The 15,779-nt window shown below is 31.1% G+C and overlaps 1 protein-coding gene across 1 annotated transcript; it reads right to left on the bottom strand.

Annotated features, from left to right (window-relative positions):
* Nucleotides 1-1,049: 1,049 nt before the first annotated feature.
* LOC116017397 (ethylene-responsive transcription factor ERF096-like) lies at nucleotides 1,050-1,972 on the bottom strand. Its single transcript, XM_031257978.1, has one exon. The coding sequence runs from the start codon at nucleotides 1,957-1,959 to the stop codon at nucleotides 1,567-1,569; it is 393 nt and encodes a 130-aa protein (XP_031113838.1). The 5' UTR covers nucleotides 1,960-1,972; the 3' UTR covers nucleotides 1,050-1,566.
* Nucleotides 1,973-15,779: the final 13,807 nt, after the last annotated feature.

Genomic DNA, 15,779 nt, shown 5'->3' with positions numbered 1-15,779 from the left:
CATACCTAACCGTCTCAAACTAAGAAGGCAAATAAGTCATTTCGTCGAGCAGAGCCGGTTTTTTTATTTGCGTGGCCCTGTGCTGGTAAATAAGTGAGGCCCTATCAACTGCGAATTAAAGAAAAAGTGATTCGCGTGAATATTACGGAGTAGAATTTTTTTTTTGCATAATATGTAGTAGAATTTAGATCAGTCATGAAAACCTAATTTTGAGTCAATATAATCACAAATACATATACTAACTATTGGGTTAGGGCTGGACTAGGGGCCCCCAAAATTTTGGAGCCCTGTGCTGTTGCCCATCTTGCACGTCCTAAAATCCGGCCCTTTCGTCGAAAGTCGGGAACTTGTAACTTCCTAGTTACCAAGTCAACAGTATGATAGGGTTGCACCAAAAAAAAAAAAAAAAAGATTGCTATCTTGACCAGTGCATGACAATGCCTAGACTTGATACGAATTTGGACAATAACATAAATAATTCATTGTAGACTCTCCATCATCATTACCCAAACGACAAGAACTCCTCATCACGTTTACTTTTCTCCTTCTTAAACAAAATCACTACCTACAATTCATGCCTCCCATTTCATAGGGAAATTTCATGTTTCATTAATCAGAAATTTCATTTTCCACAAAAGATTCCATGGCCAGCTGCTTGTGATGGTTCAAATGAGGCATTTTCATGAAGTTTATGTTTAGTCATTTCTATGCAGGCATTAATGACTTTAAGACTAAGTATATATTTCTTTTCAAAAAAAAAAAGACTAAGTATATATATGCATTATTTTGTTGTACCAAATTAAGTGCACAAAAATACATATATAGTTGATAGCCTTTTAAAGTCAATCTATAAATAATAATGAACCACCACTTGCACTTTCTTAGTTGTCCTTTTCAATAATTTTAGTTTTGCGGGAAAGATAACTTAAATTATAACTTTGCATATTATTTTAATCTAAAATCAATTTATAGCCACAATCTATAAATAGTTTAGTACATCAGTATAACTATTCTAAAAATAGATAAGTGCTTATTTTGTCCCATCATCATACACTTGCAATTATAATTATAATTGACCTTCAATATCAAATAAAGTGCATATTTTACAATAGTCTGCCAAGTCAAAAAGTGCTTTTGGCCTTGACAAAAAAGAAGAAAAAGAGCAAGTCATTAATCCATAAAAATAGTCATAAAAAAAACAAAAAACAAAAAACAAAAATAAAAGAAATAGACATTGCATGAACTGAGCTTGCTGAAAGCAAGCTCAATTCAATTCTGGCTGCTCTAAACTAGCCAATGAAAATGTAATAATAGTTGAAAGGTAAAGAGAAGATAATGAAACTTTAAAGGCTAATGCATGAAGCATATCAATTTTTTTTTTTGGTGCTCCAAAGTCCCTATTTGAACCAATCCCGCACTTATGCCACTAGATTATAAGGTGTCTAAACACTTCTTGAGACCTTTTATAAAAATTTCCGCACTTATGCCACCAGACTATAAGGTGTTTGAACACATTTCAAAACTCCCAGAAATGCCATGCAGAGAGAGGGGGATAGAGTTGATAGATTAACCTCTCTTCTTCCTATTTTCCTCTTTATCACAATCCAAAAGCTCTTCTAGAACCTTATCATCCAAATACTCCAACTCAAGAACCTCTCTCTCTTGCCGTGAAGAAGAAGCCGCCGACGCCGATGCCGACGAGGCCGAGTAAAAATGCGAAGAGGTTCTGGGCAAATTATACTCCTCCGGGAAGTTCAAGATGGCGAGGTGGCCTCTCATGGCGTAAGCCGCCCTATCATAAGCCCTGGCCGCCTCCTCCGCCGTGTTAAACGTCCCCAGCCAAACCCGCGCGCCCTGGCGCGCGGAATCTCGAATCTCCGCCGCGAATTTCCCCCACGGCCGCTTCCGGACGCCGCGGTACTTAATCTCTCCCCCGCTCTCTCTCTCATTCTCCCTCATATTCTCTGCGCCCCCGCCGCCTTGGTTCATGGGATATAACGAAGGTGGCTAAGTAATATGAGGGGAGATATAAAGAGTGGGAAAATTCAAAAAAGCACCTGGTTTCACGAAAAAGAATGGCTGGCAAATTTCCACGTGGATAATCCTAATATTTCCACGTGGATTGGAAGCTTCTTTTAGGCCCAAAAGGTTTAGTTCAGTGTATCTGGATGGTCAACCGATGGCTATGAAAATTGAAAACCCAACTCCTCCTCCATTTTAATTCTTGCCATTATTTTTTCTTTTCTTTTCTTTTTGTTAGTATTTGGACCAAAGGGAGAACTGTAGAAGTGGACGTAAGCACATGTGAAATTAGAATCATATTACTTTAGTTAAGGAGAAGTAAAGTCAAATTAAAAATACAAATGTATTTATATTACAAGTTAAAATTTAATTATTTTCTACTCTCCTACATACTTCAATATCTGTTTGGTAGAGCTTATTTAAGAACTTATAGCTTATTTTAAACTGTTAATAAGTTATAAGCTCTGTTTGGTAATGTTCAAAAAATAAGAGCTTATTTTAAAAAGTTACTTTAGTTAGCGTTTCAAAAGAAGCTAGTAGTTTCTTAACTTTTTTTTTTTCATATTTATCCTTATTAGTTTAAATAAATGACATCCTTTACCATCCTAATAAAAATTCTTTTGGCATTTTCTCTTCAATATGTTTGATTGTAATTTTAATTTGACATTTGTGTGTTCGAACATTAAATTTTGTATGAACTAATTTTGTGAACAATAAACATTTTATTTTACTTTATATATTTTCAAGTGTGTGTGTGTGAAAGATATTTTTTAGATTCTTTCTTCGCACTCAGTTCAATTCTCTCTCTCTCTCTTTGAGGTGTGTCAAATCAGGTTCACCATTTGTCTGGTTAATTTAAGCAAATTATGTCCTCAAATATTCAATCCTTATTCAATAAGTTTCTCAACTATTAATCAATAAAATTCTCAACTATTTAATTATTACTCAATAAAGTTCTCAACTATTCAATTCTTACTCAACAAGGTCCTCAACGAAGGATTGATTTGTGAATTATTGAACAAGAATTAAATAATTGAGGACTAATTTGTGAATTATGACATAGTCGATGGACCATTTTGGGTATTTACTCTTATATTTAATTTTATCAATGTTTGGTTAAATATGAGCTAGACCAAGTTGAACCGAAAAATAAAAATCTTGATCCGGCACAACCCACATCCTTAATAAAATTTCATAAATTTCTTTAGTTCATAATTATTATATTTATCAATTTATGTATTCTTTTATATTATAATAAGTTACAAAAAAAAACTTATTTATTTACATCATTTTATTATAATTATTATTAATCTTTATAATTATTATAAATTTTAATTTATAATTTCATTTTAGTATAAATAATAATAATAATAATAATAATAATTATTATTATTATTATTATTATTATTATCTTCATTAAAGTAAATAAAAATTTATTAAAAAATAAATTTGTAATAAATTTATGTTCATGTTTTAAAAATTGAACCAATCAGAAAAAACACAATCTTTCTATTTTAAGCCAAACAGAGAAAAATATTTATATTATTTTCTAACCTTTCAAGCAAATGCACCATGAAATAAAATTGTTTTCAGAAAATGATTCATTTTCTTAAAATTATTTTACATAAAACATTATTCATATTTGCAAAGGAACTCTTAATTACAGAATGGAATTGCACTATTAGTTGAAATCAGATGGCGAATTTGATACGTACCTTACCTTTTCAAAAAAAATAAAATAAACAAGAACAAAAACAAAGCTAAGTCATGATCATTAGTATTATATTGTAAGATAGTCATGACTAATACAAACGAAGTAAAAGTATGACCAAGCAGATATTTGTGTACTTGTGAGGGGTAGTATTAATTATTTGAATTGAATAATCCAGAAATTAAGAAACATAAACATATTTAGTGTACTTGTTACATGTACGGTGCTATTAATTATTTGAATTGAATAATCCAGAAATTAAGAAGCATACTACTATTTAGTATTTATGCAGGTTTTAGATATACACATGTCATGAACCCTTAGCCACCAACACTTAGCCCCCACCAACGCTCCCTCGATCCAGACATCGCACGAAGAATGCGGTTAAAAAAAATATCATTTAACCATTTATTTAAGGACGACAATTTTAATCCGCCATATGGATATTTACCCCAAATCTATTTCACATAGATCATATTCTTTTCAGTAATAGTAGGTGGTGGTCTTAAAAAAGTAACTAACAGGTTCATAATCAGGTGAGCATCATGTCTCAGTAAGAATCTGTGAACAAATTGAAATCATTAATCTAGTACATCTAGCAGTTGAAAATAAACAAAACTTTGTAATATTTATGAAAATGACCATACTCATTTTTTACTTGATTTCCATCAATAAAATCTTGTTGATCAATAGTTTGAATTTATCTACAAATTCTCACTTGGGGAATGGTTCTCATATGATTAGGATTATATATATATATATATATATATATAATACGGTTCAAATGCGGATAGTGTGCTCAGGTGCGGTTGTGCAGTGAGAGGAGAGTCATTGATCTTGCCAAAATCAACGTCCAAGATTAACAATTATTAAAAAAATACGGTGGCAATTTGGTAATTTTTCGTATTGTTCAAACTTAAAGGTGCGTGGTTTTTCCTTCTTAAGTTACGTGGTTTTCCTTCTTTAGGTGCGTGGTTTCTGTGCTTAAGGTGTGCCAATTCTTCAGTGAGAACTTAAAGTGTGTGTTTTTGTTGAAACTTAAGGTGCGTTCGGTCTAAAACTTTAGGTGCGTTGTTTTACTTCTTAAGGTGCATGGTTTTTCTTCTTAAGGTATGTGGTTTGTGTGTTTAAGGTGCGTCAATTGTTGAAACTTAAGGTGCGTGATTTTCCTTCTTAAGGTACGTGGTTTCTTAAGGTGCTCTAGTTAGAATATTTAGGTACCCCATTTTAAAACTTTAGGTCAGTGGTTTCTGTTCTTAAGGTGCTTTGTTTGTGTGCTTAAGATGCGTGATTTGTGTACTTAATGTGCGTCATTTTCATACATAAGGCTAGGTTGCTTGGTTCATTCCATACGCACATTTTTTTTAATTTTTTTTTGAGCCGTTGATCTAGATTTGATCAACGGCTCAAATTAAACCGCATGTCTGCACTCAATATAATAAATAATATTTTTAATAAATAAAAATATTTGTTTTGAAAAATAAAATAAAAAATGAAAAAGTGTCAAATTGACCCCTTAAATCAGGTGGATAGTGCAATTAGGCCCCCTAACTGGATTTGACTTGATAAACAAGTCAACTTGGACTTAATTGAATAATTTTACCGGTATAGGGGGACTTAATTGCACTATCCACCCGACTTAGGGACCCAATTTGACACTTTATCCTTTTATATATTAGCTCGACACATCATCTACTTACATGTGTGGGTAAATTAATATTTGATAGGTCAAGCAACACATGGACATATAGTAGTTTGTCTAAACTGATACTTGAACTATAGGTTTATATTTTATATATTATATGCTAAACAATGAAAGAGCGCGAATCAAATAATGGATTTGGTATACATTAAAAACACGCGGTTATCAAAATACCAAATCATCATGGGGGCAATTCCAAAACCAAGTTGGTAATGCTATTGAGTTGAAAATTACAATGTTACAAGTTCGACTCTTAGGCATTTAGTATAGTCAGTCAGTTATGGACAACCTAGGCTGGTTTACCTCATTGTGATCATTTACTGGCTAGGACCACATGGTAGAATTTACTTAGTGTACATATTCGGATAGTAGCTACAGATTTCTCTTGTCACATCTTTGTTAAATAAGACCACAAGGCGGGGGTTTACCCAGTGCACACTCTTGGATAGTAGATGCAGATTTCCTTCTTTTACAATATCGTTTGGTTGTTGGAGCAAATGGTGTAGATTTGAAGGTTGTTGATATTGTGGATTTGAAGAGTTATGGTGGCTGGAGTTGATTGATGAAGATGATGGTGTTGGTCTAAAAGTTGATTGTGCTGATCTGAAAGCTAATGGTACTCCCATTTTTCACATTCAAAGTTGGTATCTATATACTTTGTACTCCTGAATGTCTTTTGAGTTTGTATATAACTTTGATTTAGATGGAAATTTTTGTCATATTTTTATGTTTTCGATGATTTAATTTGTTGTGTTTTAGCTTTTGGGATGAGTTAATTTCATGATGATTCATTGATTATTGACATTTACTAAGTTTTATTTCCAATTTTCAGTTAGACCAAAAATGAGTTAATACCCAATATAGTCCTCGACTATAGTGGTTTTACTCGATTTAGTCCTAAATGACTTTTTGGACTTGATTTAGTCCTCGACTTTAATGGTTTTACTCAATTTAGTCCTCCGTTATCAATTCAGTTTGTTGGCTGTTAAAAGAAGGGCCAACATGGTAATTTCTTCCTCCCTTATTGGCCAGATTACCCTCTTCTCCATAATTCTCCCTCTTCTTCATAAAATCAATACTAATTGTTGAAAATGTTAAAATGGTTTATATATAGTATTTGTGTAATGGCCAAACCTGTATTCCAGTCTATAGAGATTCATGTTCAAACCCCATTCATTTCTTAGAGATATAGATTTTCGAGATTGATTTACCAAAACAAATTTTTGCTTAAGAAATAATTACTCTTATTATGTTTTATTACATTAGCAGCTATTATCTTAGTATTAGTATTTTGTAATTTCATAAATTTTATGGAGAAGAGGTAATCTAACCCAAAAAAAAAAAGGGAGGAGAAATTACCATGTTGACCATTCTTTTAACAACCAACAAACAGAATTACTAACAGAGGACTAAATTGAGTAAAACCATCAAAATCGAGGACTAAATCAAGTACAAAAAGTCATTTAGGACTAAATCGAGTAAAACCACTATAGTCGAGGACTATATTGGGTATTTACTCGACCAAAAATAGTTAATTGACTATTGACTTTTGCCAATTTTCATCCTCGATTTTCAATGACTATTGATTTTGTTTCAAAATTGATTCTCTAATTAAATATCCATATGTAAAGGTAATAATGTAAATATTGACTAGCAAATTGCATATCTAGATTTGCATTATTACATATTTAAAGGTGATAAAACAAATAATAATCACCTAATTAAACTTGTTGCAGAGACTTCGTAGTAGCTTGGTCCAAAATGGCTTATGCATCAACATATATATTCTTCACATTTCCACTAATGATGAACGCAATGTATTAATTAAGTTTATGAACCATATCAACAACATGTCAATTTTTATATCTTACCGTTAAATTTAACGCTTACTAAAAATTGAAAATTGAAAATAAAAATTAATAAAGATCAATAGTAAAGTAAGCATTTATTATCTAATTGAAAGTCAGAAATAAAAATTGGTAAGTGTAAATAGTAAAATGATTCAATCCTAAAATTAATTCTTGTTGGGATGATGAACTGTGTAAATATTTGCGAATTTATTGTTTCCATTTAAAAAAAAAAGTAAAAATTAAAATAAAAGACGAATAACTACAACTATTTTTGGAGCATGAAAAGAGAGTAAAAAGAACAAAAACAGAAAGGGAGTCATTTCAAATAATTATGTATGAAAATCCTTGATTTGAACCCATGAAGATTTGCTTTTGAATTTGTTGGTGTTAAAGGTAAACAATGGATGTGCATCGTTATCAAAATCAAAAAAGAAAAATATTCCGAAATAAGACTATTTATATCCATTAACTGATTGAGCCGATCAACTATAAAATAATTTATATTGGTTTACTTCTTTATGATTCTTTGACTAAAGATCATAAGGCGTAATTTATTCAATATATACTCTCATGTATTGTTTTCAGGTTCCTTTATCACTCAAAAAATTTAAGAAGTATAGCGTTATTTTATTAAAATATTATTTTTTTTAAATAGTAAATTTTAGAATTAAATTTCTATCACTCTCATCCCATATAAAATACAGCAAAATTGAAATGTGACTTTTGGAAGTATTAATATTGTCTAGGATAATAGAACAAATTTCACTTTTAGTCATCAATTATTATAGTGTTACCATATTTAATAAAGAAGATTAGAATGTAATTTCACCACTCAATTAAAAAGGTTTATTGGAGAATAGGAGAAATTGCATGTTGAACAAAATACTTGAATGATAAAATAACATGTTAATAGTCAAATTTATTAAAATTGAAACAATACAAATTTAAACACATGATTAATTTTAATAAAAATAAATAACTATGAACAGATACTACATTGTAACAGAGTCAGTAGTACTCAAAAAAATAAAAATAAATAACTATTCAATTTTATCCAAGTTGTTACCATCACTAAATCTAGATGCAATTGTTATATTATAGACCAGTGTTTATATTGCATTGTGAATTCTGATACAAAAATTTTGTATCTTCAGTTAACAATTTCTATATATATATAAATAAATAATTTGATAATTGCTGACATATAATATGATAGTTATATGTACAAAAGTTGTTACATATAAGTATATAATGTATTGATTACAAATACAGAATCTGAAAATTATTTTTAGATTAGAGTCAAGATAACTCTTTAGTGAATAGTACAATTTACCATCTAGATGACCATTTAGTCCACAAGCTGTAATTAAGGGAGAGGCGGCGCGGACAAATCCTGATCATTCACAGGCTCTTTGCATCCTTGTCTTTACCTTCCTAGCTAGCACTCAATTTGTTCATAATTTGGACTCTTTAGACTCGCGGATAACATTTTTTTTTTAAATGAGAATAAAAAATTGGGTCTTGTGTATATATCCAAAATTATATTACATCTTCCCATGTTCGAGTCTAAATTGATTTTGTTTGTTTGCAATTAAAAGAATTTCAAGTTAGAGATTCAAGAGTTTTTTCTCAAAATATTTATGTATAAATTTAATGGTTTTGTTAAAATCGGATTCCCCGTAAATCGAGTATTTGAAATTTTACCATGGATTTTGAATGCAAGTTAAAGCATATAATTCTACTAGTTTTTAATTAAGCAAATTAACTAACCATTAATTAATGCTAATTTTCAAAAGAATAAACACAAATTAAAGGAAGAAAGCATAACTAGGAACACATCAATTGTTTACGCAGTTCAAAGCTAAACTCCTATGTTTGCGGGGCCGCCGGGGCAACTCACGTCAGCCCAATACATTAGATGTTCACCAAGATTACAAGGAGGTTTGAATACAAAATGCCCCAGTCACATAAACCAACATCAATCTTCACAACATCTATTTCGGAGAGGTGCGTGCATGACAATGTTTTCTAGGCTTCAACACTGCTGAACAAGCTTCTAGTGAACCAACTTCAAGCAGACAGACAATACCACACAATAAGGTTGATAAACTGATTAATTTAGAGAGAGTAGTTCTAGGAATAACGCTAATGAAATCCGTGAATTGTAATGATAGAAAATTAATCCTTTTATACTAGTTAAGATGTAACCAACTTCCCAAAGTGGTGCTGACCAGAAATACTTGAATAATTAACATCCACTCAATTTAAATCAGGTTGAAAACTTGTTGAATTAAACAGTAATCGGTTAGGCAATTTCGCTGACTGTACTGACTCAGTTCCAGAACGCCGCAGGATATGATCCATGGAACAAACTGTTAGCTTTGAAACATTCAAACTCATAATACTAATTATGACCTAAATTATGTTGACCCGACTCGTCTCACAGATTAAAACATGTGAGATGGTCTCACACAAATTTTTGTCATATGATATTTATAAGGGTGTTTATAATTTTTAATTTATTTAATCATCAATATTAAAATTTATTAAATAATATTGAAGTTATAACGGTATAAGAGTGAACATGTTGAATACAAATACAAGAAAATGGGAGACCAACGAGTTCCCAATAGAGCTGTAGTAGAGGATATGCACGCCATGGTTTAGGGAAATAATAAAGATAGGACCACCCATCGAGTGACCATCAATACACCTGACTCAAACATGTTACTTCAAGACATGATGTAGCCCCAAGACTAATAAGAACAAATTTACCCAAAAAAAAAGACTAATAAGAACAACATAGCGACCCGCCAATAACTCCAATAATCGTATATTATTGAATATAAATTAATTAAAAATTAAATTACATAAAACATAATCTTATAAAAATTGAATTGTACTATATATCAGTTTTTATATCACAAAATTATATTTTATATTAAAGTAATTAAATTCAAACTAATAAACTTTTAAATTTTGAAACACCAAATTATTTTAGTATAGTATAACATTTGGTGTAATGAGTTAGAGATAAATAAAATTTAGTGTGAAAATATTCTTTTTGATATGATATTTGGTGTAAATTTTTAGTGTTTTGGATTGGAGTGGCTCTGATGCAGAGGCTCTTGTTGGGGAGCCTTCCACCAAATCGTGTGTCGCTTCTTGTGGTTTGCTGTTTCTACTTCTCTTTGTTTCCTTATTCTTTGGAATTGCCAAGGGGTAACCTCTTAAAAGGTTTCCTTAAGTTTTGTGTTTATGAATATATAATGTCTAGTTTTTTAATATGAACATGTAACAGATTGAATGTTGTAGTGTCTAATTTATGAACATTAGGCTCTGAGTTTATGAATATGTAGTTTTTAATTTCTTTTTTTTTTAGTACTATTGACTCTGTTATAATGTAGTATTTGTTCATATCTACTTTCTCAACCAAATGAAGCACAAAGAGTCAATATCGTCTCCACTGAGGCTCGAACTCACCTCCTCCCATGTTGTAGTGTCTAGTTTCTGAACATAAAATGGGTAAACGTCTTACGTCGTTAACGGTAAAAAAAAAAAAACAAAAAACAAAAAGAAAAAAAAAACAAAAAAAGCAAAAATTTTGACATAAATAATATTGTTTTGAACCAAAGACCACCTTACAATGTGGATCCTAGTCCACAATATAACATACGGGTTAAAATGGTACATCTAATGAAGATTTGAATATAATGGATAGTAGCCCAATGTGTGCTTTTTCTGTTCCATAACTGAGCCCATGATTTGTGGTATGGTCTTTAACTCATTATGGGCCGACAACTATGAAATTTAGTACACTTAATTATAGCCCATATTTTCTCAAAAAAAAAAAATTATAGCCCATATGTCTGTCTTTCTTAGGCAGTCGAGGAGAGTTATTCTGTGGATTTGGGTCCACCTTACAAGGTAAATTTAAGTTTAAAATATACAATTTACAAACTAAATTTTTATAATTTACATAGTAAATGTTCACAATTTACATGCTAAATATTCACAAATTTTAGTGCAATTTCATTACACTAAAATTTTAATTTGATTTTTTTAAATTTAATTTAAGAGTCTACTTTTTACTATTTAGGAGCTTAATATTATTTCAAAAAAAAAAAAAGGAGCTTAATATTTATCGTTTAGCTTTGAGTTTAGTTTTATGAATTTATCAACAGAAGTAATCTTTATTCTATAGTTTTACTTTTATATATATGTATGTGTGTGTGTGTGGATTCTTTTAGTTACGTATATGAATATTTTATTTAATTTCATAACAATTTACGCATCATGGTTTTTTATAATATTTTAATTGCTATATAGTAAACTTTGTAGTTTTTTCCTTGATATTTTAAATGGACAATTTAAACGTTAAAATAAATATTTCATTTATTTTTCTTCTCCAACAAATTATTACTTGTATGTATGGTTGTATGAATGACAACGATTTGGTTCAAATCGAATCAGGCACTGTAGCAACCAAACCAAAAGGTTCTGGTTACGATTTAGAATCGGAACTCAACAGGTTTCCATTTATTAAAATCGCGAACCTAAAAAAATGCATTAATTGTTAATTTATACTATTTTAATAATTAAAAATACATTTTAAAAAATTGATCCAAAGGTTCAAACTGGATCTAGAACCGCGAACCATCAATTCAAAATAATAACCGAAACTATTTACAAATATTATAATTCTAATTATAATCTAATGCTAGTAGTTGTTCCAATCTATTCAATTTTTTGATTCGCGATTTTAAAAAACGGAAACCGGAACGAGTCTTACATTACAATTCTTTTTCAAAATTCCGTTGCTGTGATTGTCCAATATATGAGCTGTACTGATGCAATTGTATTGATAAGATTTTCAAAATCTTAGTAAACAACAGTCTAATAAATTCATTAGTGTTGCATAATGTTTTGATCGGATTTGATACTGATGTTTTTCTCTTCTTTTTTTTTTATATATATTTCTTTTTGGAATTTTTGTAGTGAACTGTGGCGGGGTGCATGTGAGTGTTATGTTATAGTCAATAGTTGATCAATTCCAAATTGAATTGCTCATTCAAAGTTGCTTTTCTGAGGTTTTCTCTATCCAATGTTTCTGTGGGAGAATTCCGAGATATTTACAGCCATTAGTAAACTGATTTTAGATTATAAAATTAATTAAATACTGCGGATTAAGTTTTAAGCTCTTGAATGCCCTTTGAAAAGCTTGCTAGCAAAGTTTTATTTGACAAAACTTATTGATAAAGCTCTTGAATATAATGCCCTTTGAAAAGTTTTTAAATCCACTTTTGATCCCGGAAGTACAGAACCATTAATTCACATTTGGTCCCCGATTAATAAAATTTTCAAATTTGATCCTACAATTTTTAAATCCTTGTCACATTTGGTTCCTCAATTTTTAAATGATTGCCACATTTGGTCCATCCAACTTAAATTTTAGTTATCGATAATAAAATTATCTTAAGCGTAAAATTGTACTCGTGGGACCAAATTAGATTATAGCAACTGGGGTCTCTTGACTATTGCGATTTCTCTGTAAAAGTCTCCTAATTAATTTTTTGCTTGATTTAGTCGCTTAACTATGAAAGCATTACCTAAAGTAATTCTCTGTTAGATTTTACGTTAAATCTCCGTTTCACAAGGGGTATTCTCGTCCGTTAAATCTCCGTTTCACCTTTGCGGCTTTGCCACACTCGGTCTCGTTGTCCTTGACGTCAGCTGTCGGGCTATGTTCATTATGTTTCTAGTGAATCTCGTGCTTATAGATGATATCTTGCTGTTGGACAATGATGCTGCTTTGATTGATAACTTGTTGCGTCAGATGTTGGAGGTGTTCAAGATTAGGGATCTTGGCAAGCCCCATTTCTTTTTAGGCATTGAGGTTGTGTACAGTGATGGTGCTATGGTTCTATCTCAACGTCGATATATGATCGAGCTGAGGTTCTTTGCAAAGTTGGTATGGTTTCGTGCAAACCTTTGGCAACGCCAGTATCGGTGGTTGCTTCGAGTGCTAAGGGTGCTTTGGCTTTATTGGATGATCTGGCTCGTTACAAACAACTGGTTGGATCTTTGATGTATATGATGCTTACTTGTCATGATCCCTCCTTTGGGGTCAACCGGTTTTGTCAGTTTATGTATAGTCCAACTGAGGATCATTGGGTAGCTCTCAAACATGTTCTTCAGTATGTGAATGCCACATTAGCAGATATATTTACCAAGGCACTTCCCGCACAGCGGTTTGTTGGTTTACGTGTCAAGCTAGGCGTTGTTCCCTGTCCACCACAAGCTTGAGGGGGAGTATTATGTTATATACTAGTTCACGACTCTACCACATTAGTTTTAGTAGGAATCTTCTAAGTTATCCTTGTATATATGTATCTCTCTCTTGGACGTTGAATATGTGATTGAATATACAAATTAGAACTTCTCTCATCAATTAAGCATTCATCATGTCTACGGTCTACTTGCACTGGTGACATTAATAATGTGTTACCGAATATTATTTGAGTATTATTGAGTATTTGAATACAATATTGAGTACAGTGTTTGAGTGCAATGCTCAGTGTACAAATGAGTTCAGTGTGTGTTTTGTCTAAGTTCAAGTGTCGTAAGAAGTGTCGTCTCTACTTTGCGTTGTGAGTCTTTTTATTTCCTTCAGCTCAGTAATGGAGCATTAATGCTGAGAAGTTGAACGTTAGGCATCAATGCGGAGGAGCTGAACGTTGGGCATCAATGTTGAGGAGCTGAACGTTGGCATCAATGCTGAGGAGTTGAACCTTTGAGCATTGATGCTGAGGAGTGAGGTGTCTTGGGTAGTTTGAACGTGGTTCCGGGTCGGGTATCCAAATATCCTGTAAAGTGGTTTTTATTTTGAAGATTGAAAACAATTCTCAAATTTGCCAAAAAGAAAAAAGTCTTTTGTTGTTGTTGTTACATGAGTAACATGACAATGCCACAAAGTTCTTACAATTGACCAATGCCCTTCAACAACCTTATGTATCATTTCTCCCACCGAGTCTTTTTGTTTTTTTTTTTTTGAAAAAAAAAAAATGAAGTTTCGTTGGATCACATGCAGGATCAGCCTTTGACAATGTGACATTAAAGAGTATTGATTTTTGTAAACCAAATAAGCAATAGGCCTTTGTCTTTGTATAATGAGTCAACAGGCAAAATATATGTGTAGAATAGGTTGTCTGTCCTTTTTTTCTATCTCCTCATCTTTTCACATTTAACTTTTTAGGATTCTTCCCATCTTCCTTATTACAGATTTGACTTTTGTTGTTTGATTTCTCCTTTTTTCTTGAGAAACACTACGTAGCTTTCTGGATTTGGGTCCCAATTATTTATTTGCAAGATCTTACTTGTAGATCCTTCGCCTATCTCTACCTTCTAAACTGTTGGTTATGGACCCTAGGCTAAATTTTAGCTAGGTAAACCTGATTCAGTGAAATATAGAGAGTAATTTTTATTTTATTTTACTCTTTTTCACAATGGGAGGACCACAATAATTAGTGGTATATATATAATTAAGAGAATATAATAGTTTTTTTTCTCTCTCTCTATAATTTAGGTGGGTTATAAATAAATTTTTACAATAAAAACAGTGTCAAATTAACAATTAATGATTGAAGATGTAGACTCGATTAAATTGAAAATAAATAAATATGTTAAAATTCATTTAACTAAGGTGTATTTAAAAAATCAGGAAAATAATTTTTAAAAATTATTTTTTCGAGTTTCTAGTGTTTGGATGCACTTAGAAAATATTTTCTATTAACGGTGGAAAATCAGCATATTTTCTAGACCAAGCTACATTGACGAACAACAAACGGCGACTTCCACACCAAGGCTTCCAGTACTCGTTTTCGGCGAAAACCATTGTTTTTGAACCTTATAAATTCTTTTGCTTTAAAAGATAGAAATATCATTATGGATATGATAAATAAGTTCTATACAAGGCTATATCAAAAGAATACCAAGACATTAATAGGTTGAGTCAAAGATTTTGGACAAAATTCAAAATCAGCTAAAAAATATAGCTCCAAACTAATGTGAATGCAAAGCTTATAGATTAATTATCTAATAATTATTTGGTGATAGGGAGAGTAGTGAATGGATATTCAAGGATGTTGTAATGGTTTAGCCAAAGTGCCCCACAATTTGAAAATTCAATTGTGGGATGCATGTGCTTAACATTACTTTTTTGCTTGTGCTTATCATTAGGGATGGATTACCTAATTATATCTTATTAAATCTAGAGCTTTCAAACGCATAACCCTTATTATGGATATGGATAAAAGTCACATATTAATTGTTGAAAAAAAATTAATTATGGACTGGCTATTTGCTCCCTTAAAATACCCTCATAATTTTAAAAATAAATTCTACTACAGTATTATTTTATTTACAATTCACCAATATATATATATATATATATATATATATATATATATATATATATATATATATATATATATAT

The sequence above is a fragment of the Ipomoea triloba genome, chromosome 4, assembly GCF_003576645.1.
Source record: "Ipomoea triloba cultivar NCNSP0323 chromosome 4, ASM357664v1".
In the NCBI taxonomy this organism is placed as follows: Eukaryota; Viridiplantae; Streptophyta; class Magnoliopsida; order Solanales; family Convolvulaceae; genus Ipomoea; species Ipomoea triloba.
Note: the sequence above shows the minus strand (reverse complement) of the source record. Positions and strands in the feature narration are given on the sequence as shown.